At 42.6% G+C, this 26,703-nt stretch overlaps 2 protein-coding genes across 6 annotated transcripts in view; both read left to right on the top strand.

The window, feature by feature from the left end:
* Positions 1-702: 702 nt before the first annotated feature.
* sall3b (spalt-like transcription factor 3b) lies at positions 703-14,284 on the top strand. Its single transcript, XM_042012541.1, has 4 exons — positions 703-1,463; positions 6,502-9,297; positions 10,658-10,992; positions 13,830-14,284. Exons 1-4 carry the CDS (start codon positions 1,379-1,381, stop codon positions 14,217-14,219), a joined length of 3,606 nt encoding a protein of 1,201 aa, XP_041868475.1. The 5' UTR covers positions 703-1,378; the 3' UTR covers positions 14,220-14,284.
* Positions 14,285-16,317: 2,033 nt separating this feature from the next.
* The window catches only part of atp9b (ATPase phospholipid transporting 9B), a 50,395-nt gene continuing 40,009 nt past the window's right edge, over positions 16,318-26,703 (top strand). For 4 of the 5 annotated variants that reach the window (XM_042012544.1, XM_042012545.1, XM_042012543.1 and 1 more), the window contains exons 1-7: positions 16,324-16,403; positions 19,592-19,765; positions 21,374-21,524; positions 22,561-22,674; positions 23,572-23,680; positions 24,384-24,442; positions 26,363-26,414. In XM_042012544.1, the coding sequence (XP_041868478.1) occupies positions 16,324-16,403; positions 19,592-19,765; positions 21,374-21,524; positions 22,561-22,674; positions 23,572-23,680; positions 24,384-24,442; positions 26,363-26,414 (739 nt within the window). Of the gene's footprint in view, positions 16,404-16,843; positions 16,910-19,591; positions 19,766-21,373; positions 21,525-22,560; positions 22,675-23,571; positions 23,681-24,383; positions 24,443-26,362; positions 26,415-26,703 lie in introns of all 5 variants that reach the window. The other variant, XM_042012546.1, reaches the window with a different exon arrangement.

Genomic DNA, 26,703 nt, shown 5'->3' with positions numbered 1-26,703 from the left:
GACAAGAAGTTCCCCGTTTGATTCTGCATGGCCACGCCGGTTTACAAAGAATCAATATCGAATCAAGGAGGGTCGAGTTTCCAGATAAGCACTCTTGGCCGCTCTGGCTATTCATCATAAGTCTGTAGGAACCTGATAGGTCAGAAGAAATTATATTCCAGCAGAAGTGGGGCTCCTTATCTCCCCATAGCAGGGGAGTAGCAGACATGCCGATCAATACCAGGCTGTTGTGTAGTACTTGCAATTATCAACAGCTGATTCTGTCCTCCCCCCAGCTGCATCTTTTAATACCACATAATTACAAGTTTGGGGACAATGTCGGTGAAAGGGGATTACAGCTTTGGTGAAGTATGCCTCTTCCTCCTTCCTTTGAAATAGAAACAAGACAACAGGTTTTCTTACAGGTCAAACTCGTGCTTGGTTTCCTTTCGCCATTTTTATTTGTATTAATGTGTTTACTGATGATAAAACATGATTACAAACTTCAGAAACCTGAGTCCAAACTTATTTCTTCCCCAAAATAAAGATATTTTCAGTCTATTATGGCAGTAAATTGTGGGAGGTCGTGACAAATGAAACTCAAACACCTCCTGCGGTATCCAGGCAGTAGCCTATCGCAGCCGGCTAAGGGCATCTAATGATGGACCGGAGGCGGAGGCAACGAGGAGAAATCAGGGAGTCTCACTTCCGACAGCCGCCAGTCTCAGATGGAATCTCCGCGCGAACTGAGATGGATTTTTTTCTTTTACGCGGAAAGTTTGACTTTACGCGCAAATTTAAGTGGGAGGAATCTGATCCGGTGGGAAACGACCTCCTCTGACGCGTCGATTCAGGGTTCAGTTTAGTTTCTGCAGACTTCGGCACATTTGAAGGTGGAAGCTGCTGCGGGAGACTTCACGCGCCGCACTCTGAAGAAGCGGCTCTGAATGGAGTTTTAACTCAACCTCTTCCAGGAACTCAGAGGAGACAAATCGCGGACTCAAGGAGGACACCGCAGAGTTATACCCAAGCCTGATCCAAAAACGCGTAAAGACGCTCTCAGGGCTTCACGTCGGACTTTAACTTCCTCGGGGTTGTGCGTAAAACCTCGGCGCACCGGACAGGAAGTGAAGTAATCTTTATTAAACACCATCCATCGTTTCAGCATCTAATGTGAGCTGACTGGACCGCAGCCAATCACCCATCGAAGGGCAGCTCGAGTTGTAAAAGCATTATCCCCCCTCCATCATAATTACACTGACATGCGCAATCTGCACACGGCCGTCAGCACCAGCCACCGACCGCGTATTTCACCGGACCCGCTCCCCTTGAAGGATCCCATTCGCAGCTTGTAGATGAGTCGGCGAAAGGCAGCAGCGAGTCACGCAAACGGATCGACATGTCCCGCCGTAAGCAAGCCAAACCGCAGCACCTCCGGCCGGGAGAGGAGGCGAGCCAGAGCGGGCTGCTGCGCCGCGCAGGCGGTAGGTGTCCGGGAAGATTTCCCTGCTTTGCTTTTCACTGCTGCTGCACCAAAAACACAACATCTGCTGATTTACCACACAACCAGCTCAGATGTTTGGAAAATGTAGCGGAAATAACTCGAGTTTATTTCATTTTCACACCGTATTTCCAGTTATTTCAAATAATAAGAATTTTTAATTGTGTTATAAAGAATAAAATAAAAAAGAGTCGGATTAGATTAAATAATTTAGTATTTTATGACAGTTTAATTTCATATCATGTTGTTAAATTTGGCTGTTTTGGCAAATTAGATTAAAATAGATGCAAAAATACTGACGCAAAAGTCACAAGCTGAGGTTTTATTGCTCGTTTTGTTTCTGTAAACTGTTTATTTTTTAACATTTTGCCAACTATTACTCATAAAACGAAAAACAATATTTGCAGCTTTAATAATGATATTTTATTATTATAAATGTGTATTTATGTGTGCAGACACTCCTGCTTATAATGATAAAACTGATAATTACGCTTATATATAGAACAAACTGAAATATCTTTATATCTCTTTCTTTTTTTCCTGAAGAAAAATGTTTATTTGAAATTTATATTTACACAAAAACGGAAACTTAAATTTAAACTGTAGGCTCAGATTAAAATTATGATGTAAAGTTAATCAACTTTAACATTATTATTTCATAATTCCAACCTAATATAATTTATTCCGTATTTGTTTTTCTTCTTGTTAAAGTCGAATTCCTCATTTTATTCCACCATCATCCTGTTTTCCTGGAAATAAGTCAGTTTAGCTCATTAATGGTCTTAATCTTATTTTTATATTTACTGTATTTTGCACCTTTTTTTTCCTTGTGGAATCATATTTAATTTGATTATTTCTGTTAAAAAGTAGTCAGAGTGCGTTGAGGAGGCCCTGTTGGCCCTCCCCGGCCCTCCTCGGCCCTCCTCGGCCCTGCAGCCAGGCTCTGTGTCCGGCTTTGATCGAGCCCGCTGACTTAACCTTTGTCAGCCTCACCCTGCGAAGGCCAAGTGGTCCGTGTCTGGATCAAAATACAATTAGTCCATGTGACCCCTCTGGAGCCCAGAGGTCGCTCAGGGAGGAGGAAGGAGTGCGAACGATGAGCTGAGGGTCTGTTTGCTTCTCAGCTCTTCTCTCATCACAAAGCCACCCAAGAAACAGACATAAATCTGTTTTCTGCTGCTGAGCGCGCTCTGAATGAGGATGGTGTTGAAATAGGTCCCTATTATATTTGGAAAATACTTTTAAACGTGTAAATCAAGCCTGAGCTTTTCTTTGTTTTCTCTGGAAGTCAATCTTACACCACGCAGACAAAATCCGGGGCTGAAACAGTGAAAGTGTTTTCTCTCCCGTGTTTGCAGAATCGCCCTGGTGATCTTCAGACCACCCACTTAGCGAGCCAAGAACTCTATTTATTTACCTCCGACGAGCTTGACTTTCAAATAGATGTTAGAGCTCAGCTCCGGTTTCACTCCCAACGTAAAAAAGTTCAATCCAGCTTTTATTGTCTCGGATGTGGGACAGTTTGAGGTGGGATTCGCTGGCTAATGTCCTGGCTGTGATGTGTTCGCTGTGTGTAGTTGGATTATTACAGTGAGTTCAGCTCTTTCAGGTGGAAAACACACATCACACACACTTAAATCTCACATTTAACACGACATGTTTGCTGCGTTTAAACTGTTTCCAATCAGGATTGAGTGAAAAATAAAAAGTCTCGACAAAAACCACAGAAGATAAAACTGGTGTGAGCAGCTCGAGTGTCATAATCTACAACTGATCCCCCCCAGATCGTCCCATCTGCTCCTAAAGTCTGGTTCCTAATGGGCCAAGACCCCAACAGATGCAGCAGTGACTGTAAGTGTGACATTTAGTCAAATATCAGCGTCTAAAAGGAAAAGAAGACATCAGGATTATCTGGCTTCTCAGAACTTTCCCACACATTTACAATATTTATTGATTGATAATGTGTGAACGTGTCGCCTATCATGATGAATATTAGGCGTAAAACTAAAAGTATAATAAATGGTGCTGTTTATTGCAGCTTTTCTGGTCCAGATTGTGACATCTTGATGCTGCTGATGTAGAATCAAAACAGGCGATAACGCGTCTTCAGATTAGAAATGTTACAGCATGACGCAGTCTCAGGAAAAAACAGGGTTTTGTCCTGTTTTCATCATTCTACGAAAAGCTGGAACATCCTGAAATATTTACATGCAACAAAAATCAATGAACTGCGCAGTTTGTTGTCTGAATGCGCGACTTGAGACGTCGGAGAAGAATTTGTAGATTTTTTTTCTCTTATTTTAGAGGATTTTTTAAGCTTATTAACAAAAGGTTTTCTAATGCTTCAGTATTGTTTTCATGAGCGCGTTTAGCTCATTTCTGTACCGGGAAAGCTGGAGCCTGTCCCAACATGAGGGGCAGGTTCACCTGGACAGGTCGCCATCTTCATCCAGAGCTGCGTCTGGAAATATCAGCTCTACAATAACATGGTTTATTTGGATAAAAGTAGAAGATTTTTTATTTGACTCCTGATCCAGTCCTCCTGTCCTCAGCCCAGACGTTGTTGTAAAGTGTCCTTGACCAATAAGTTCTGCAGCTTTCTGAAGTTTTTCTGCTTTTTCCCTCATTTTCAGTCCAGATCTGGTACCGTTGCAGTAGTGTGTAAACGTCCTGAGCTTGCCTTCATCACAAATCTAAATATACACACTTACAGAAAAGCTGTAAATAAGTTCAACTGCTGATTAAAATTCATGTAAATGTGAGTGAAAAAACAGTGTAGAAAGCAAAAACTATATTTCAGTAATCTTGATCAACCGTTCTCCAGCTTTCTTTGTAAGAAACATTTTCAGGGGAACTTAACTCTGACATATGAATCATTTAGGGAGAATAAAGGCTCCTAACTCGAAGGATGAACCAGTGTTGTGTCAACACAATATAGATAACGTAGCAAAGTACCAGCAACCTGTCGCAAAGACGCATCGTTTGTTCCCATTTCTTTAGTTTCATGTGTGAAAACCAGCAAAGATCAGACAGTCTGACAGAAAACAGGATTTCAGCAGCAACAAGGTGATTCCCAAACAGCTGGTAGCTGGAAACTTGGCTTATCTCAGCATGGAGGCAGAAACTGGACACGAGGAGGACAAAAGAAGAAGAGACAGGACTAAAAACTATCTACAGCAGAGGAACAGGATCTGTTTAGTTCAGTTCATTAAGTTTATTTTTAGAACATAATAAAAGAAAAAGAGTAGGAAGTTAAGAAAAGACAAACAAGAAATAGAAGTTAACGCTCAATCATCAAAAAATAAACTAAAATTTTCAGACATTTCCTTTAAATTATTGTGGCCTGAAAAAGCAGTAGGCAGACGTAAACCCCCAGTACTATTTGTGTTTCTGTGTTAAAAGCGTTGTACATGAATGTGTAAATATAGAAGTAAATAGTACCTGTACAGTAACAAGCAGACGGTTCAGACGGCGCATTGTTTAAATCCTGTATCTGTTCAGCAGGTTATTTCTAAATAGCTTTTTAAATTTATCTTCATATTCCATAAATAAACTCCTTGGATTGTAAAGCTATGAAGCTTTGTGCTTTTTAAACACACGTAATCCTGGTCGAGCATATTTTCCTTCCCTCTCCTGAAACAAGCCCTGGATGCTGCGCAGCGTGGAGAGACTTACACTGTACGTGAGTTCTGGTTTGAATTTAAGTGGTTCAGTTTTCTGAAGAGCTGGTTGGTCGTCTGAACTCTGCATTACATTCAGTTCTTATTGCTTTTTTATTGATGGATTCTGGATCTGTGCTGGTTTTATGTGTTTCCTCAAACCTCCACACAGCAGCTCATGTACGAAGGAGCAGGTCGAGGAGAATAATGAAGCTTCACTGAGGAGGTTTTTGGTTCAGTGCAGAACTGCAATCGGTTTAGAAACCAAAGTGATGTCCTGAAGAAAGAGGAACAAAACCAGGACCTGAGAGATGCATCTGGACCTTCAGCTGATCCATGTTGGCCGAAACCTCATCAGAAATGGTCTCCATGGAAACGTGGCTTTCAAGAAGCCGTTCTTAAGGAAGGAAACAGGAAGAAAAGGCTGACGTAGGTCACATGACACAAGAACTGGACTGAAGATCAGTGGAAACAGGTCTGATGGAGGGATGGATCCTCCCCAGAACCTGGATCTCCACATTAATAAAGCAGTGTGGGACACATCTGGACAGAGAATGGAACAAAACAGAAGAAACATCCAAAGAAAAGTCCTTCAAGGATCCTGTAGAACTGTTCTTGAAGACTTCTTGACCCTCGGAAGTCTGTGATCACCAGCGTGATATTTAAACCCTACGTGGCCTGGATCACTGCTGGATCACTGCTGTCAGCTTCACTCAATCCAATCCCAGTTAAAACATGCAGACTGGAAACTCTCCCAGTTTCTGTTTGACATCAGAGTGTGTAACAGCACAGATGTGATAGAGGGATGATCAGCTGTTACATTTTTTTCTAAATATTAGTCATTTTTCATCATTTCATCCAGGAAAAAAGTGGCTGAATCAGCGGATCTTTCTCTTTTATTTTTCTAATCATATATGATGATTTGTATTTGAGGTTAAAATGAAAAAAATAATGATCAGATCTTAAAAGTGAAGCCGTGTTAAAAAAAATACCAAACATGGAGATGATAAACTCTATTTAATGTGGTAGATGAAGGAAAAATCAAAAGTACTGGGTGACCATAACCCAGTACTGAGGGATCAGGTTCAGATCCCTGAGGGCTCAGACTGGGATGAAGAATAAAACGATTCACTTTAAGCTCCTCAGAACTGGACCGACTGGTTCTGACTCAGATCCTGGATTTCTCCTATAAATGAGGCTGGATCAAGACTTTAATTGACAGTTTTTATATGCTTGAATTTTCCTTTTTTTTTAAATATAAACCTTATGTTGGTTCACACGGACTTCCTCTCTGCCTCGTGTGTGTTTCCCTGTGGTGAAACAGGACAATAATCATCTTTATGTTTGTTTTTGTGTTTGCAGATGCTGCAGAAAGTCCTGATGGAGACAACAGCGAGGAAACACGTAATTGTGAGAAATGCTGCGCTCAGTTTTTCTCCTGGACCGAACTGAGCGAGCATCAGAGGGTCTGCACCGAGGACCCCATGGTTGTGATTGTAAAGGAGAGCGAGAGGCCTGACGAGTCTCCCGTCAGGCCCTCTCCGGCTCCCAGCGTGGCATCCAGCGACTCGTCTGCAGCGGAGTCCACGGACGCCGGCTTCGAGCAGGGAGAGACTCTGATGAATGATGATGACAGTCTGGATAACTTAGAGGAAGGGAGGGAGTGGGATGAAAGTATGGACCTGGACAAATACACTTCAGCTTCCAGCCCTCAGCCTCCAGATTCAGCCGAGTCCACGTCCCCCCAGACGTCTGCAGCCTGCAGCTACAGCCTGCCGAGCACCAACGTTACACTGGAGATCCTCCACAGCACCAGGGTGGCTGTGGCTCAGTTTTCCCAGGGCATCGCCAGCGACGGTCCTGGAGGGAAGGCGGCCTCGGCGGCCATCCCGATCATCCTGGAGCACCTGCTGGCTCTGCAGCAGCAACAGGTCCACCAGCTGCAGCTCATTGAGCAGATCTGTAGCCAGGTGGCCGTGATGAACAGACAGCCAACACAAGCGGCGTTGAACCCGGCGTCCAGGTCTCTGAGCCTGGCGCCCAACCCTTTCCCCTCTCCGGGTGTCATCCCTCCTCCCATCCTGCCCCTGTCAGGAACAATGCCCTCCACCGTTAATGGACAGGCTGCTGTGTCTTTGTCCCAAAGTCTCCCCTCTCAAACTATCTGTGGACAGTCCACATTTAGAGACGTTACCTGTACCTCAGCGTCCCCGGAGAACGCCACCCCGTCCCTCCCCAGCAGCAGCATCTCCACGCTGCTGCCTCCGTACACCAGCTCCCTCTGCAGCACCATGAGCAGCACCCAGACTCTGAGCTCCTCCAGCCCGCTGTCCCTGGCACCAAGCAGCATCCTCAGCTCCTCCTCCAGCCTGCCGTTTCTACCTCAGAGCCCCCCAAGCAGCGTCATCTTCCCCAATCCCCTGGCTAGCATAGCGGCCACGGCTAATGCTCTGGATCCTCTTGCAGCCCTGATGAAGCACAGGAAAGGGAAGCTGCCGAGCGTGTCGCTGTTCGAAACCAAACCCAGCCCAGAAGAGCCCTTCTTCAAGCATAAATGCAGGTTCTGTGCCAAAGTGTTTGGCAGCGACAGCGCTCTGCAGATCCACCTGCGCTCACATACGGGAGAGAGACCCTTCAAATGCAACATCTGCGGCAACCGCTTCTCCACCAAGGGCAACTTAAAGGTGCACTTTCAGAGGCATAAAGACAAGTATCCTCATGTTCAGATGAACCCCTTCCCTGTGCCAGAATATCTAGACAATGTGCCAACGAGTTCTGGGATTCCCTACGGGATGTCTGTCCCTCCAGAAAAACCCGTCTCCTCATGGCTGGATAGCAAACCAGTTGTTGCAACTCTTCCAGCCAGTATGGGTCTTCCACTTCCCTCCACTGTTGCCAGTATCGGAGGCTCGAGTGACCCTGTAAGTGTAACCCCATCTGTTAAATCTCCTTATCAGGCAGCTCCTGCTGAATGTGTATCTGTGTCACCTAACCACAGAGGCAGTGAGGCTCGTTTCTCTCCTGTTTCAGAGTCTCCTCAGTCTAACCGTGAGACAGAAGCCTCCAAAATACTGAATACAGAGGGGGTGCACCTGCCTCAAAGCTGCACCCTGAGACTGAAAGCCACCATGCCTGAGCCCAACCCCTCAGCATCCCCTGTCTCCAGCTCGCCTCCCCTCTCAAACCTGGCAGACGTAAAATTCATGGATTCTATGCAAACGTCTGAAACCTCAAAGCTTCAGCAGCTGGTGGAGAACATTGACAAAAAGATTACAGACCCCAACCAGTGTATCCTCTGTCACCGTGTCCTCAGCTGTCAGAGCGCGCTGAAGATGCACTACCGCATCCACACGGGCGAAAGGCCCTTCAAATGTAAAGTGTGTGGCCGGGCCTTCACCACCAAAGGGAACCTAAAGACTCATGTCGGCGTGCACAGAGAAAACCTGCCGGTCCAGGTGCAGCACTCGTGTCCCATCTGCCAGAAAAAGTTCACCAATGCCGTCGTCCTCCAGCAACACATCCGCATGCACATGGTGGGGCAGATCTCTGAGTCCACCATGGTGGACCCGCTGCAGGAGCTGGACGGCGAGAACTTTGATAGCCTCAGCAGCAACGGCAACGAGCTCACTGATGATTTGTCAATGGAAGATGACAATGAGGAGGAGGAGGAGGAGGTAGAAAACACAGAGGAGGGGGCGAATGCAGCTAAACCTTTTATTTCTGATTGTAATTCTCCTCCTAAGTGTTCAGCTGCTGTGTCAAGTATAGCTGCCTTGGAGAACCAGATGCGGATGATTGAATCCAGTGTAAGTCTAAACCACTGCTTTGCCTTGAAGCCGCTAATAAATGGATTTAAAGACAGCAGCCAGCTCAGCAATGACAGTGAAAAAAAGCTGGAGAACTTTAGTGAAAACAGTCCACAGGTGTCAGAATCCTCAGTGTCTCTCTTTCAAAGCATCCCGGAAGCCACAAAGATCAAATCACCGACAGCCGGCAACGAAAAACCAGATTCCCAGGAGCCCCTGTCAGCCTCGGTGAAGAGAGAGGAACCCGAGTCTCCGACTTCTGCACAGGTTCTGCGGGGATTCCATCCTAACAAGTTCTGTGTGAAGGAGGAGGCGCTCTACAGTGTGACCTTCCACCCGAGCCGAGACCGAGGTAGAGCTGACGGAGGGATGTGCAGTAGATCCAACTTTTATTTAGATATGGGCTCCAAAGTATCACAAAAACAGCAATATTGATAAAAAATGGTTCTTATTAAAGTAATTTTGCCATATTATGCTCTGCTATTTTCAGCCCCATTTCATGTGTTAAGAATAACGTGCACTTTTATTATCTGGGCAAATACCGGAAGTAGGTCCTCCAACACTGCTACTACAACTACAGACAAATCTAGAGAGTTCTTCAGGTGTTATTGGGAGACTTGTAGAGACTGATATGAAAGCACATATCATTTTAAGTCTTCTCATTAGGCCCCTCCGACCCCCAAAAAACAAACAGGTGTTGTGTCAAAATAAGAACCCCTCGCTCAGCAGTACCTCCCAGCTACTGTTAAAGCTGGAGATGTTCACCTCTGCTCTGCAACCAGACTCTGTCCTGGAATACAGTCTGATAATAATATCTATGTAGACTGTGTATATATATACATATATAAACTTTATATAAAAAGTACCTAATTTGAACATTAAGTAACTTTTGGTCTGAAACCACTTATTTCTAAATAGAAATAAGCAGTATTCTCTTTTATAGTAGAAGTTAAATGAGTTTATCTAGACTTAAACAATGTGATCAAATCAGATAAAGCAAACAAGGACAAACATTTCAGGATTTAATTGAGTCAGCAGGATGAATTTCAAGGCTGAATGAACTTTTCTTCTTTCTAAACACTGTATGTGATTGTTTTAACCATCCCACGCCAATACTGGGACCTGTGGTTTGTCTGTATGTACCGAGAGCCGATACTGATAACACATAATAATGCCCTACTACATACACACACACACACACACACATATATCTATGTATGTATATAAAAACCCTTGGTCTGATGATGTCTGAATGTGAACAGGATGATAAAGACGAGTGTTTAGATGCAAGCTGTCACATTTATTCATGGTTCAGACACTTGTTTTGTTGTGGTTACTCATCTTGTTAGAGAACAGCATGTCATGCAGTATGTACTTGAACACTGAATAGTTGTACATAAGCATCAAAATTTCTAAAATCAAAAGAACTTTACCATTTAGTTTATTTTAGTTTACAGCTTTTAGTGCATTTAGGTTCATTCTGACATCACACAAAAAGATGCATGTCTCTAACTTTTTAAAGCACGGGGGATCCTGACTTATGTCACATCCTGCTTTAGCATCCTGTTAAATAATCCTGATTTCAGTATTTACCAAAATAATTATGATTGTTCCTATAATCAAGCAGCCCCAAGCTGAATTAGTCCATGTAGTAAAAAGCTTTCTGAGATCAATATGCTGCTGATAACCTCACATTTGTTGTTTTATTCCAGCTGCAGGTCAAATCATCCCTGGCCCGATCACAAGCTCCTCATCAGTCACGACCAACGGCGACGTGAACGGACACAGCCAGTCCAACGCTGCGATGGAAGGGCAGCAGCCGCCGTTCAGCGTCCACATCGCCGCCAGCTACCCGGCCGTCTGCAGCCCCTCTCTGCTCGGCCCCGCCCCTCCTCGCCGGACGCCCAAACAGCACAACTGCAGCGTCTGCGGGAAGAATTTCTCATCGGCCAGCGCCCTTCAGATCCACGAGCGCACGCACACCGGAGAGAAACCGTTCGTCTGTTCCATCTGCGGGAGAGCTTTCACCACCAAAGGCAACCTGAAGGTACGGATCACTCCGCCGTTCGGATGGAAGATGGACGTCATCACGTCCTGTTTTAGGGACTTCACCTGTTAGCTGAAGAATAAATTAATTTAATCATCTTTTCTTTTATAATAAGAGAATTAAGTCCAGTCTGTTGAAAAGTGGGGAAAGCCACCATTCCCGGAACCATGCATAACTTTATACCCTAACTTCATTAGTAAAGACACCAAGAGTTCAAGGTTTTGTTAATCCTTTTTTCTGGAAAGAAAAATAGTAAAAATTAGAATGTGAAGAAGATTTTTTTCAGCAAAACACCAGTTAAACATCCTGTTAATTATAACTATTATCAAACATTGAGCCCGTTTACATGACCATCTAAAACAGATATCTGGGAGTAATCAGATTACGGTAATAATCTGATCTGAAGTATCTACATGCACTTATAAAATATGATTTTCTAAAAATTGTTGTCCAATATTACCAGACCATTATCGGATTTATTTCTGAGTACTATGTGCATAGTGACACCACTTTCTGTTTATTTTCAATAACACCAAACATGGTGGAGCCTACAATCTTAGCGTTAGCTGCTAATGTGACAATCCACAATCTTAGCGTCAGCTGCTAATGTGACAATCCACAATCTAAGCATTAGCTGCTAATGTGACAATCCACAATCTAAGCATTAGCTGCTAACGTGACAATCCACAATCTAAGCATTAGCTGCTAACGTGACAATCCACAATCTAAGCATTAGCTGCTAACGTGACAATCCACAATCTAAGCATTAGCTGCTAACGTGACAATCCACAATCTTAGCGTTAGCTGCTAACGTGACAATCCACAATCTTAGCGTTAGCTGCTAACGTGACAATCCACAATCTTAGCGTCAGCTGCTAACGTGACAATCCACAATCTAAGCATTAGCTGCTAACGTGACAATCCACAATCTTAGCGTTAGCTGCTAACGTGACAATCCACAATCTTAGCGTTAGCTGCTAACGTGACAATCCACAATCTTAGCGTCAGCTGCTAACGTGAGAGCCCTCAGTCTTAGCGGCTAATGTGAGACCTAATAAACTGCTAAATAATTTACAGGTGAATGTGATCCAATGGTGGATAAAAAAATGAATGTGGCATCATCTCACAGAGAGAAGCTGATTTTGGATGGAAGTGACAGAAGAAACCTTTCAGTTTTGTACAAATGCTAAGCTCTGCCTGAGAATCAGTAAGTCATGCAAGAGCAGAGTCACTGTTGTCACAGGAAAATAACACGTATAAAAAAATCCATCTACAAGTTTTTTTAATCGATTTTGGATTAATTAAAATTTAATAGATTCAAATCAGTTAACTGATTTTTTCCTCATAAATATCTCATCAGACCCATAGTTAACATTTTTAACAAACTTCTGTTGTCCAAACCTTTGAAATAAGTCTAATCACAAGTTTTCTGTTTAAAGAAAAGCTGCAGATAATTACATCTGAGAAGGCTGGAAAAGCACATCCACAATTCCAAAAAGTTCTTTGTGAATGCAGTTATTTCCAAATCTCATTAATCCATATTTTATTCCCAGTAGAAGGTAAACAACATATCAGATATTGAAACTGTGAGGAGACCAGTTGCTGGGGTTTTAGGAGAGGAATGTTGTCCCATTCTGGTCTGATGCAGGATTCTAGCTGCTCTACAGTCCTGGACCTTGGTTGCTGGATTTCTGCTTCCATGATGCTCCAGATGTTGTGTACTGGTGAAAGGTCTGGACTGCAGGCAGGCCAGTTCAGCAGCCGGACTCTTCTCCTGTGAAGCCATGCTGCTGTGATGGATGCAGGATGTGGTTCAGCTGAAACCTGCAAGGCCTTCCCTGAAAGAGACGTTGTCTGGATGGGAGCAGATGTTGCTCTAAAGCCTCCATGTACTTTTCAGCATTGATGGAGCTTCACCGATGTGGAAGCTGCCCACGCCATAGGCACTAATGCAGCCCCATCCCATCAGAGATGCAGCTTTTCACCTGTCCACTGATAACAAGCTGGATGCTCCCTCTCCTCTTTAGTCTGCAGGACACGCCGTCCATGCTTTCCACAAACTAGTTCACATCTTCATCCAGGTTTCCACTTTGCCTCAGACCATTTTAAATGAGCTTTGGTCCAGAGAAGATGGAAGAAGCTGGTTCTGGATCCTGTTCACATCTGGCTTCTTCTCTGCATGATGGAGCTTTAACCTGCATTAGTGGGTTTCAAGTTGAACTGCGTTCACAGACAGTGGTTTCTGGAAGTCTTCCTGAGTCCATGCAGTGGTTTCCAGTAGAGAATCATGTCTGCTTTTAATGCAGAAGATCACCAGCATCCAGCCTTGTCCCATGCACACAGAGATTCCTCCTGATTCTCTGAATCTTCTGATGATATTCTACACTGTAGATGGTGGATCTTCAGAGTCTGAGGAACATTTTTCTGAAATTGTTCCAGTTTTAGATCCAGTTTGTCTCAGATTGGTGAACCTCTGTCCATCTTTTCATCTGAGAGACTCTGCCTCTCTGAAATGCTCCTTTTATATAAGTCATGTTACTGACCTGTTTCCAGGTAACCTGGTTAGTTGTCAAATGCTCCTCCAGGTGTTTCTGGTTTGTACCAGGTACTTTTCCAGCCTTTTGTTGCTCCTGTTCCAACATTTTCCAGACGTGTTGCTGCATCAGATTCACTATCAGCTCTGATTTTCATCACATGGTGAAATGTCTCAGTTTCACCATCTCACATGTTGTTTATCTTCTACTGGGGATAAAATCTGTGTTGATGTTACTTGGGAAACACTGCTGTTTTTGTCTTTGAAAAAAACATTATTTTAAAATCCTTTCCTTTTTTTCCAGGTTCATATGGGAACTCACATGTGGAACAACACCCCAGCCAGGAGGGGTCGGCGCTTGTCGGTGGAGAACCCCATGGCCCTGCTGGGCGGAGAGGCTGTGAAGTTCGGTGACATGTTTCAGAAGGACCTGGCAGCTCGAGCCATGAACGTGGACCCTGGATTCTGGAACCGGTACGCCACGGCCATCACCAACAGCCTGGCCATGAAGAACAACGAGATCTCGGTGATCCAGAACCGAGGCCTCACTCAGCTTCACCCTCTGAGCGCAGGCGTGGACAGAGGGAGCGCCGCCAGGCCGGTAACCGGACTCACCAAGACCGCCATGGACCTGGGAAGCAGCAGACATTTTTCTATGCTGATTGATGACAGCAAAGAAATTGGAATCAATTGAATAAAACTAAATGTTGAAATAATTCTTATGCAAATTACTATGGACATTAAAATATTTGTAAAGCATCTTGTTTGTTTTTATAAATAGATTTAAAAAGAACTTTTTATCACCGGACAGAGAACAGTAGCATATTTACACTTTGTGTTCTATAAAGCAAAGCAGGTCAGCTTTTACATGAGAGTTCCTTGGGTGCGTTCTGTAGGAACACATGTTCAGATTAATAATGCAGAGTCTGCTCTCCCCTCTGCACAGCTGCCCACTGCTGCTAGTTGGTGCAAAGCACACAAAAAGCTCCCACGTCCCCTCGAACCCAGCCACAAAGATCTGTTTTCCATGTTTCTGTGAGAGAATTGTTCTTAGACGACAGTGGGGCTGAATAAAACGGGGAACACACCACCTTATGTCGAGTTTTACACCTCACTCTCTTGTCTTGATGTAATTTTTCATGCACATTACACCTCAGTAAAAAGAAACTGAGTTTTTTCATTTGGTTGTAGGTTTTATTTGTTGGAAAACAAACTTCCTGTTTTTTTTTTAAAGTTGTGGAAAGGTTTATTGTTCCGATTATTACATTTATCTGCAAATGTAGTACTGGGCAAAAGTCCTGAGCTTGCCTCGCCTTATCGCATGCATGCACACACACACATACATATATATATATATATATATATATATATATATACATATATATATATATATATATCACAGATTATATCAATGGAAACGTGTCAAGAAGTCATTTTTAAGGAATGGAAATGGAGGAAAGGCTGAGGTATGTCACATGACTCAAGAACTGGGCTGAAGATCAGTGGAAACAGGTCTAATGAAGGGATGGATCTTCCCCAGAACCCGAACCTCAACATTATTGAAGTAGTGTGGGATCCTCTGGAGAGAACAGAACTAAAGGCAGAAACATCCAAAGAAGAGCTCTGGAAAGTCATTCAAGGGTCCTGAAGAACTTTTCCTGAAGATGGCTTAACCCTCAGGGGTCTAAAACCACACCAGCATGGATAGATCACTTTTCAAAGCACCATAACAAAAAATAACTAAATCACCTGCAGCACTGCTGTCATCTCAATCAAATCCCAGTCAAAAAGTGCAGACTTGAGACTCAGACTGAGGTGAATAAAGCTGCTCAGACCAAATATTCACTTTAAAATATTAGATCTCATGACTTTATTACAGAAAATAAGGGGTAACTCAGGACTTTAGCAAGAAATTAAAATAACCCAAAAAATCCTGTCACTGAAGAAATTAGGAGTCAATGTTTTCTACTAAGCAAAAAGCTACATCAAGGTATGTAATTTTATCTATGTATTTATTACATTCGGCCTCAACCTTGTACAATATTAGAAAAAGATCAGTTGTTTTAAGTTATTGACGTAAGCATAGTAGAAACTTTTGATAATGTAGTTTTCTGCTCAAACGTTCCCCGTTCAGTTCAGTTCTTCTCACCGGTGTGTGTCTCTCGGGTGAAAACGCACCGCGGGCCCTACAAACCCAGAGACTGCCGCTGTGTCAGCGAATTTGCAGCGTTTCTTATTTTTTTACTTTTTCTTTTTCTTGTAGTTGTTTTCGTTTATGCAGCGCTTTTCTGTATTTGCAGCGCTTTTGCACCTCTCGCCCACCGTATTAAACGACTCAACTCGACAGTATTTGAATTATTAGAGTTGTTTAAATCCGTTACAGAACTGTTTGTGTCTTCTGCAGTGTCAGTCTGTTTGACAGTGGACACTCAGTGGACATGCTGTCAACATTACACCATTTCCTCATGAACAATTTAAAAACACAGACCATAATGAATCGTGTGTTCCATTCAATGGCATCAGAAAATTAATATATTTCTTTACATATTTGTATATACAACTCTTATTCACTGCTTCATTATATTCACATATCACAAGAAGCAACACTTTCTTTTCAAGAAAAGTTTTTAAGGGAAATTCTTTCTTCTTGTCCTAATCAAAATAAATCATCATGGTAGCTAGAACATTGGTGTTGTGCGGTGATTCTGAAAGTTGCGACATTTCGGAATTGAGAGTGAACGCAACTTGAATCTCTAATCGTTTTTTACGTGACGTCAGAACGCGTCTGCACAGCCAAGATGGCTGACAGCATCCCGTTAAATCCGGTGCGGATGAACTCGAAGAGAATTCCATATTACAATTCAGCCAGATTTTCAAGGTATGGGCGGGTAACAGGGAAGTTTATGAGGTCGAACAGGAAGAAACAGCCGTTTATCTGGAATGTTCGCATCCGGCTGCTTGCTAGTTCCCCGGACCCGTGTGCGGGTCATGGTTTTTAGCTTGTGTTGCTAGCTCTGTTGTTGACAGTTCCTACTCATTCCCCGTCTGATAGCGGCATGCTTTCCTCCCACTACCACCAGTAGAGCTTAACAATCAATGTTATATTCTACCTGCCGGTACAAGTTTAATAGAACAGCTTTTGTGACCTGGTAGTGGACGTTAGAGTGTTAGCGACCGTTATCTACCGGCTACTGTTGCTCACCTCACTGCTATTTAATTTCATGTCACATGATGATTTGTGTGCGTTAAGCAAGCTCGTCACATGTAAAGAGTTTCTACAGTCTGTAGTCACCATTCACCAGCTTGTTCATTTTTCAGACTGGACGAGGATGAGCTAATAAAGCCTTCAGGGTGAGGAATGGACAAGAATAGGCGCATACCCAGGTACCTGTAGTCCTAGCAGTGTTTTTAATCAAGTCCCACTTAAAATGTGTCTGTACATGACTTTATCTAAGCAGCGTGCTCCTTTCTCATGTCAGTTATGGCATTAATGTGGCATGTTAAAGGCCTGTTAGGAAATGATGGGATCTGCTCCGCTCATGAAGCTGGTGGAGCTTTTCCACTGACAGCATCTGCTACTGATGCACTGCAGAACCAGGAAACATGTTTGACTGACTGCAGCCCAGATTCCTGAAGCTCACAATCAGAAGTAGGTGTTTTGTAAACATTGCAACAACAGTAAAACCTTTAACATCATACAGTCTTTACAAATTAAAGAACATACCTCATTTCTAATGGTTTTACTTATCAGTACATCTAAGATGAGATAACTGCAACCTCACAATGACAATGAATGTCATATTACAACAGCACATTACAACTTTAGCAGCAATAATTTGAAGTTATGGTTTTCTGGATGATGGTATCAGTCCTTTGGTCCACTCTTCTTTCCAGCGTTGCTTCAGGTTATTGAGGTCTGCAGCTCTCTGCAGGTCCCACCACAGCCCCCCAGTGAGGATGAGGTCTGGACTTCGACTGGATCATGTCAACACCTTGATTCATTCAGTTGTAGATTGGCTGCTGTATTTGGGATCATTGTCCTGCTGCATGAGACAGTCTCATTCAAGATTTAGCTGTCAGATGGACTCACCTCGGACTCTAGAATACTTTGGTATCCAGAGAGTTCACGGTCCACCCAATGACTGCACGGTGTCCAGACCATCATCCCCCCACCACCGTGCTGACAGTTGGTACGAGGTGTATGAGGGAGCTATGCTGTGTTTTGTTTTTAGTGCGTTCAGACCAAACATGTCCACTTTGGTCTGGTCTGTCCAGAGAACATTGCTCCAAAGGTCTTGTGTTTTGTTCAGATGCAGCTTCACAAACCTCAGCCATGCTGCGTTGTTGTTTTTAGACAGAAGAGACTTTCTCCTGCAGCCCTTCCAAACAAGACATACTGGTTCAGTCTTTTTCTAACCGGACTGTATAAACTTTAACATTTAACATGCTAACTGAGGTCTGGAGGGTCTGGCATGTAGATCTTGGGATTTTTTTCTCTAAGCATTTCATGGTGATCTTGGGTTTAACTTGCTGGGACGATTGGCAGATTTCTAATGTGAGTAATCTTTCTCTCTGGAGAATGATGGACTCCAGATAGTTAAAAATGGCCTTGATGGGCATCAGCAGTTGATTCTCTAAGATGATTGCTGATGTCTTTCCTCCTTGGTTGCATCTGAATGACTGAAGACAGTGTAATTTGTCCTGTGTTGTTGTGTTTTCCTAAATTTATAAGAGCTGTTGTGGACCAGATGACTGTGTGTCCTGATGGGGTAAAACCTCACAGTTGAGCGAGGGGTTACTGTCCGCCATCATCACCAGACCTTCAGACTATCTTATGAAATGTGGCCTGAGTAACGGCTCACTGTAGGCTGGACGGTAAATTTAGTTACACATGGGAACCGTCTTCAGCAAAAAAACAGCCTTCACAAGACGTGCTGTCTGACAAGGAAGAAATCTGAACTATTTCTTTCTATAAATTCTTATTTTTCACTACTTAAGAAGCTGTGAATGCAGACGGGATGTTCTCCTCTTCAGAACCAGAGCCGTGGGAGTATCACATGGTGCACAGATGGATAGCTGGTTGTTGAAGTCCTCTTCGTCACTGGAGTGGTGTTGACCTGAAGTAGCAGGAGTTCTCAGATGAAACGGGAAGTCAGCCTGTAGCAGTGTCTGAAAGCTTTGCTTTGGTGTGGTGAACTGCTGGGGAGGGTTTTATCTCGGAGTGGACGGGTGATCTTAAGCTGATAATCCTGCCAGGATGTCCATGTTGTTTGCAGCTGCAAGACAACTATTCATGTAAAAGGTGGCAGAACTTACGTCATGTTTTCCAAACGCAGATTCTTTTGCAGCCTATTTAAATCAAAGATGTTGGAAAGACGCCTCAGAAATTTTGCTCCGTATTGACATGAACGTAAAATGTACAGAAATAAACAAAAAGATGAAAAAATGGACAGGGTTCCGTTTTTTTTAATTTGTCATATTTCCACACTCGTATATTTTTATTTAGTTTTGTCTAATATTTCCACTTTTATTTTTTTATTTTGTTTTTATTTTATTTACATCAAAGTGAAATCTAGTGTTAGCGTAGAGACGGGCGAAATGTAGAGACTAAATTCATAATCCAGATTAATGAAAACACATATTAGTATTAGTGGTACTAGTATCAGTATTGTATCTGTATTCAAACATTATTTTTATTTATAGTGTAATTTCTCATTTTTGTCTGTATTTCCAGTTTTTGTGTAGTTTTTAAATAATTTTCCACATTTAGTTTTGTTTGTCCAAATATTTCTGCATTTATATTGATTTATACTTTTTGTGTGTGTGTGTGTGTGTGTGTGTATATATATATATATATATATATATTTAAAACAAATGCTCATAAGCTGCAGAATCCGTTGTCCAGCCCCGTTTCATCTGTTTATTAGATATGAGTAAAGATGTTTTTAGCATCTTAACGGAGCAGACGGGTGGAGTTAAAGAACTGGACAGAAGAAACTTGGATGATTTCTATAAAAATCTGTTTTGTGTCTTAGTTCAGATAAATCCTCCTCTTTTCTGTTTCAGATTCTCAGTAGAAGATGAGTCGTCCAACTTGGACGAAATGCCTCTGATGATGTCGGAGGAAGGCTTTGAGAATGACGAGAGCGACTACCAGACGTTGCCCCGGGCCCGGATCAACCAGAGACAGAGAGGCCTGGGCTGGTTCCTCTTCGGGGGCTGGAAGGTCCTCTGTGGCAGGTACCAACACCTCCACCCTGCTGTTCATGACAGTTATTAGAAGCCTCTGATTTCCTGCTGCAGCTTTGTCTCATTGTGTTGTTTCTTCTTCTTCTTTGGCCGTGGTGTAGGTGAATGTGTGTATAATGTTGGTAAGCATGCTTTTCTTTATCAGCTGGGATTTGGAACGCACCGGTAGCTGTGCATGAAGTGCAAAGAGAGGATAAGGGCGTGTTTTCTTTAGCTGAGTTCCTCGCTGCGCATCATCTGTCCAAAAAGATTTTCAGGTCAAACACAACTTGATCCGGGTAATGATTCGTTTGACGGCTTGCGCCCTGAAGACGCTCCGTTCAGACAAAGAGGAGTGTCGGGAGAAGGAAGCGAAACATTTCTAAACAAATGTTTGTGAAGGTCTTCGTCGCTTTCACCCAGGCAGGAATTTCCGAACACCCCCTCTGCAGTCATGCTGCTTCTCCAGCTGAAGCTGCATATTGATCCTCCTCCTTCCCCTCCCCCTCCACCCCTCCACTAATGAACAAAATCGGATTTTTCACAGCTGACCAGTTTGATGCTTTCCAGTAATTTTCTGTGTGCATAGTGTGGGATTATAAAACACAAATAATTCACAGTGAATAAGCCCCGACTGTTCAAACGGCATATTATTTAAATAGCATTCATTTGCTCAAATAATCGCTCTTATGAATCTGGGCTGGGAGCGCACAGAGGCAGAGAAACATGGAGGCCAATACAAACAAGATGTTTCACCACAGTAGATTTATTTAGTTTCCTGTGTTGCCAACTTGCTTAAAAAGTGTAAAAGCCAAGTCGCTCAGCATGACGGTGTACACTGACTCTCTGTTTCCCCCTCAGGTGCCAGTTCAGGTCACGCTCACATCCGGCTGCTCTCATTGAAAGTTCCCACCACACTGTTTGTATTTGATATCAGAGATGGGAGATAAGCCCGGGTTGCAGTCATTAGCAGGGTGACACAAAGTCACACACTTTTTAAAAGGCAGGTGTCCGTGTGACTCCGTCTCTTCTTAAATTATAAAAACTGACAATAAATGTGCAACAAGCCAAGACTTAAAAATCTGCTTTTCAGTCTCAGTTCCTGACAGACGAAACAGAAAAATACTAAATAAACACAAACTGTCTACTTCGTTAGGCCCACCTTCTAGCGCCAGGCTGGACCCCCTATTCCAGACCTTTTTAATCCTGGTGTGATAGATGAAGCAGGTGGTGGAAACCTTCCTCAGAGGTTTTCTCCATATTGACATGACAGCATCACACAGTTGCTGCAGGTTTGTCGGCTGCATCCATGATGAGAATCTCCCGTTCCACCACATCCCAAAGCTGCTCTACTGGACTGAGATCTGGTGGCTGTGGAGGCCGTTGGAGTCCAGTGAACTCATCGTCATGTTCTAGAAAGCAGGTGGAGATGATCTGAGCTTTGTGACATGGTGCATTATCCTGCTGGAAGTAGTAGTCTGCTTTGGCTGGAATGAAAAGATAATTGATGTCAGATTCAGGAAACACCTGAGGTCTGACGCAGTTTTTGGAGTGATGAGATAAACCTGAGCTCTTCACGTCCTCCGACGTTCAAACGTTTGGTTTTGTTTCTGCTTCCAGCTGCTGTGACTGCCTGGCTCATGTCTGTCGGAGGAAGAAGGAGCTGAAGGCCAGGACCGTTTGGCTCGGCTGCCCGGAGAAATGTGAAGAAAAGTTCCCAAAGAACGGCATCAAAAACCAGAAGTACAACATCTTCACCTTTGTGCCTGGGGTACGTTCACCTTATGTACGAAAACAGAGCAGACAATCATCAGGAGCAGCTATGAGAAAACAAATATAGAAAAACGTGAACAATATTAACATATCTTATAAATCATCTAAAAGTAAAAATCTGATCAAAGTCCGGTCTAATAAACAGGTCCCAGAGTTTTAAACTTAATGACTGTGATGATATTTGTGCTGCAAATGAGCAGAAGTTACATTTAAAGCTCAGATTTCTGCTCTCAGTGTGTTTGTTGAATCTATTTTCACACATTTCCTTTCACAGCAGTTCCTCCTTTAAGTGAAAGTATTTTGTTTTTCCCCACTTGTTCCCAGTATATAAAGTGCAGCTGCATTCGCTGGATGTCACGGTTAACTCTTCTGTCTTTAAGTCAGAGGTTTATACTGTCGGGGACATTAGAGATCCATCAGAGTTATTTATTAAAAAGGAAATGGTTCCATGATTAAGAGGACCGCCTTTGGCTCAGGCTATTAAATGTCAACTGTCTATTAGAGACGTAGATATTCTCATCGATAGCGAACCAAACGGCTCTATTTTTCTCCTCCACTTTGAATTATTAAATACACAGAAATTGAGTTTAGCAGGATTTTTCCCTAAAGGTCAGGTGGGTTCATTAACTGTAGAGCATCGGCCATTGATCCCATTGTCTCTGATAATCTGTGACTACACGCTCTCATTATTGCAAACATTATTCAGAATTTGACCTTAGGAAGGAATTCTAACGTCTTCGTGTTGATGGATTGCCCATTAGCAAAGATCCACAGGTAAGTCTGCTGCGTCGGGATGTGCAAAAATCTCTAAATTCCCCCTAAAACTCAAAGCTCTGCAGATTTTATTGTTACCATGGTCACATACCAAAGGAAAATCCTGCAAAGTTACCCTGCTGCATGACATCAGCTCCCTGAAACGGACGTCCTGGCGGTGTCTGGGTAAAGCTACCAGCACCATCGCGTGGAGCTGCTTCCTTCTTTGTCGCCATCATTCACTCGGCCTCACTGAGTCTTTGTCTTCTGTTCCCTCTCAGGTTCTCTACCAGCAGTTCAAGTTCTTCCTCAACCTGTATTTCCTGGTGGTGGCGTGTTCCCAGTTTGTGCCATCGCTGAAAATCGGCTATTTGTACACGTACTGGGCTCCACTGGTAAATAAACCTCAGTCTTTTTACGCCTCTCACAGTGACGCTTAAAACAGGGACCAGTTTACGTACACAGAGGGAGCAGAAATGAGACTGAAGTCGTCACATCAGGTCGTAATCAGCTGATCCCAGTATCTTTTAAGGCTGTCTGGGTCTAGTTCTTCATAAATTAGATCATGCTAGACGTTGTTGATATGTGGGGTACCTCAGGGTCCTGAGTTTTTATTAGCTAACATGCTATCAGCTAATGTGGTTCCTCATATTAGTCGTGTTAACGAAGTCTTTAATTGTGTCATGAAAAACTTTACAGGTGTCGTGGCTGTTGTCCAGCTGTCACACCAGATACCAGCTTTTAGGTTTTGTCTGTTTCTTTATTTCCTGCACATCGGCTGTTGCTTCGTCCTCCGCCGTGCTGCATGTACTGAGCAACACATGCAGTGCTTTGTTTCCAGCAGGAGAAGGAAAACAAAAACATTGACCTTGTTTTTAATTTTGAAATTAAGAGTTTTGTGACACAACTGCTTCCGAATTGTCCCATTAAGACTCTCAAAGCACCTTTGAAGCAGTTCTTTCTGGCACCCGGACTATGATTTTATCCCTCCAAGTCTTTCCACTAACAGGAACCATTAGAAGAGCCACATGATAATTTTCTGTTCATTTCAGCTTATTTTAAAGGCTGTTCCAGTTTGAACGCACAGTTCCTCACAGCCGGATCAAAATCCAGCAGGTTCGGGTAATCTCAGTTATAGATAATTTATATAAGACCAGATTTCTATTTGCCTCTACGATTTTCTCCTTTAATGTCGTCTTGTAGTTGGTCTTCCAGGATAACTCACCTGAGCACTGTTCTGCAGAGAGGCGTTTTGCTCTGATGTGATTGAATCGGGTTTTTTGGTCCCTCAGGGGTTCGTGTTGGCCGTGACGATGGTGCGTGAGGCTGTGGACGAAGTGCGACGCTGTCAGCGGGACAAAGAGATGAACTCTCAGCTCTACAGCAAACTCACAGTGCGAGGTTTGTGATTGGACGCCTGATGTTTCAGAGCCAGGACAGAAGTGGAGTCGTGGCGGATTCACAGCGGTTAGGATTGATAGCGATGCTTTGTGTCGCTGTTTTCTCTCCGACCAGAGAGGACAACAGAAGCGTATTACATTATCATGCTGGAGGTAATCGATCCGTTAGAGGGCGGCAGGAAGAGGGAACAATTACAGAAAGCCGATTGTGGTTTTTAGAGTTGGTTTTCAGTCGATCAATACCTGGATTTGATTTCACAGCACATTAAAAGTTCTTTTGGCTTTATTTTCTGTTAGCGCTCCCATTAAAGCAGGCTCAGGCCATCTTTCAGCCTGGGTTTTAATTAAATGTCTTTCATAATGACAGTCAGCTACTCTTCTTCTTTTATTTTATTACAACCTATTTATTTAGCTTTCTCTGTTCAGGTTTTATTGTTTTGTACATATACCTTTTATACTTTTATATTTATTTTTTAATTGCTGTGTTTTTAGGCTTTTTTCATGTTTTCTGTTTTTGTTTTATTTTCCAGAGTTTTTACTTGGGTTTGTAAAGGCTAATTAAATCTGATGTTGAAACTGAGATTTTTAGTTATTTCTGTTATTATGTAAAACACTTTGTGCTGCGCTTGTGTATGAAAGTGCTTTATAAATAATATTTGATTGGATAATTATTCATCCGATTTATTTTGTTTTTTTTTTCTTAGGTAAAATTCAAGTAAAAAGTTCAGACATACAAGTTGGAGACCTGATAATCGTGGAGAAGGTAAACGTTGCAGAAATCTTCACATTTCAGAGGTTTATCATGTGTTACCTGCATTATTTGATGTCCTGCTTACAGTTAATTTTCCTCTTGTCCAAGTCGTTACACGTTCCTCCACCTGATAGAAGAATTTATTCCAAGAATTAGTGGTGAAATAAAACCAGTTTAATCCGTTATTTGTCTCCTCACTTTAGGATAATGGGGCATAAATTGCTCACTGGTTTTAAATGAGACAAATTTACCATAAAAGAAGCTTAAAATAGGTTTGAGTTGAACTATTTCTATTTAATGTTTCTACAGGTTCAATGTTTTACTGAACATTAAAAAATTCAGGCAAAAGTTTTATTAAACTGTCAAATTTTAGGAAGTTTAGTGTCTTTTGCTTCTTTTAAATTGGACTTTTTTTTATGATAAATGATTTTTTTATCTCAGTTTCAACCTTACATGTTTTTCTGATTCTTGTTTACAGTTAAATTTTAATGTGGTGTTAAAGATTGAGAAGAAAAGGAAGTGAAGCAGCATTTAGTTCAGATCGGAGCTGGTTTTCTTCAGTGATTCAGTATTGATCGATTATCGAGTTTTCAGACACTTTTCATTAGTTTTTTCTGCCTCTGTGAAACGTTGCGTCTTTATGAGCCAGTTTCTGCTTAATTTAGCTCAGTTTTATGTTCACATCCATTTATTTGTACAGATGCGATTGATCTTTTATATGATTCTTCATAGAAGCTGTTGGACCCCTGATAGGTTAAGCAAGACTGAAACTTTGAGGTTGGAGGTGTAAAAGGACCTTTTACATAAAAGAAAAAATAAAGACCAAAGTAGCTAAAATAGAATAAAATAAAATGCTAGGAATGAATTGTTTTGATAAAAGGCAGCAAGTAGAAAAGTTTTTAACCTTTATTTAAAGCAGCATTGTTGCAGAAACCTGGAAGGACAGCGTTCCAGTGGTCTAGTCTAAAATAAATACAGAAATACTGCTGAGTCATCAGTTCTTTAATCCTCCAGATGCTCCTTAAGTCAGGGATCCCCAACCCTGGTCCTCAAGGCCCACTATCCTGCAGGTATGTTTCTCTGCTGCAACACACCTGATTTAAAGTAAATGGATCTGTGACAAGTCTGCCATTGGCCCATTAATTTGAGTCCGGTGTGTTGCAGCAGGGAAAGTCTGCAGGACAGGGGGCTTTGAGGACCCGAGTTTGGGATCCCTGCTTTAAAGTAGTCCAGAGTCCAGGACTACACCCAGATTTCTAGATTGGTTGTTGGTTTTTAACTTAGCTGTTTGCTGAATTTTAATCTACTTCAAGGTTTCAAAGACAATTAGTTCAGTTTTGTCTTAATATAACTGAAGGAAGTTCTGGCACATCCAATCTTTAACGTGATCAGTGATCTGATCAGTCTGGGTCGGACTGTAGTCTCCTGGTGAGATGGTTATGTAGATGTGTGTGTCATCAGCATAACTGGTAACATGTTTAGTTCCATCCATCCATCCATTATCTTGACCGCTTATTCCATTACGGGTCGTGGGTGAGCTGGAGCCTATCCCAGCATTTTAACAGGTGAGAGGCAGGGTACACCCTGGACAGGTCACCAGTTGTTTTCCATAATTTGAGCAAGTGGGAGCTTGTAGATGTTGAACAGCAGTGGGCCCAGGATGGAGCCTTGGGGAACGCCACAGGTTATTTTTAAAGATGGCTCAAAGTCTGGTGCAGTGTAGGCCAAAAACAGATGAAGCTCACAGTTCACCAGACTCAAACAAAAGATATTTTGGGAAAAAATGGGGCCCCTTTATAAATATTATGTTTAAGAATGACTAAAAAGAGCATTTAAAAGGATCTTGTATTTAAGGCTTCGCAGCTTTCTTTAATTCTTCCAGCCGGTTTTGTGTCTTTCAGTTTTCATTGGTTTTTGTCTTTGTTTCTGTAGAACCAGCGGGTTCCTGCCGACATGATATTCCTGAGAACATCCGAGAAAACTGGTGAGTAACAATCTGGAAACGGTTTTTAAAGTCAGAGATGATAAAAACCAGACGGATTGTTTCAGAAATGTGGTGACTTCTCAAGCTTCCTGCGATTCAGAAGATGTATCTCACACTGAAGTGGCAGATTCCAGCGAATCGATCCGGTGTGTCAAACTCTGGCTCTTTTCTAAGGAAATCTTCTCAGGACATCATTTCTATCAATCTTTGATATGCCAATATTGTCCACAGGGAGGTGTTGACGTCTTTGTCTCCACCAAACACGCTTTTTTTCTTCCTCTCGTCTCAT

The sequence above is a fragment of the Melanotaenia boesemani genome, chromosome 17 (assembly GCF_017639745.1).
Source record: "Melanotaenia boesemani isolate fMelBoe1 chromosome 17, fMelBoe1.pri, whole genome shotgun sequence".
In the NCBI taxonomy this organism is placed as follows: domain Eukaryota; kingdom Metazoa; phylum Chordata; class Actinopteri; order Atheriniformes; family Melanotaeniidae; genus Melanotaenia; species Melanotaenia boesemani.
The sequence above is the reverse complement of the archived record's forward strand: the minus strand, read 5'-3'. Positions and strand labels throughout refer to the sequence as shown.

Bases quoted from the DNA above. Each gene is read 5' to 3' on its own strand.
- sall3b (XM_042012541.1), top strand. From the start codon at position 1,379: ATGTCCCGCCGTAAGCAAGCCAAACCGCAGCACCTCCGGCCGGGAGAG. The intron at 1,464-6,501 runs GTAGGTGTCCGG...TTGTGTTTGCAG, and splicing joins GCTGCTGCGCCGCGCAGGCG to ATGCTGCAGAAAGTCCTGAT. The intron at 9,298-10,657 runs GTAGAGCTGACG...GTTTTATTCCAG, and splicing joins CCACCCGAGCCGAGACCGAG to CTGCAGGTCAAATCATCCCT.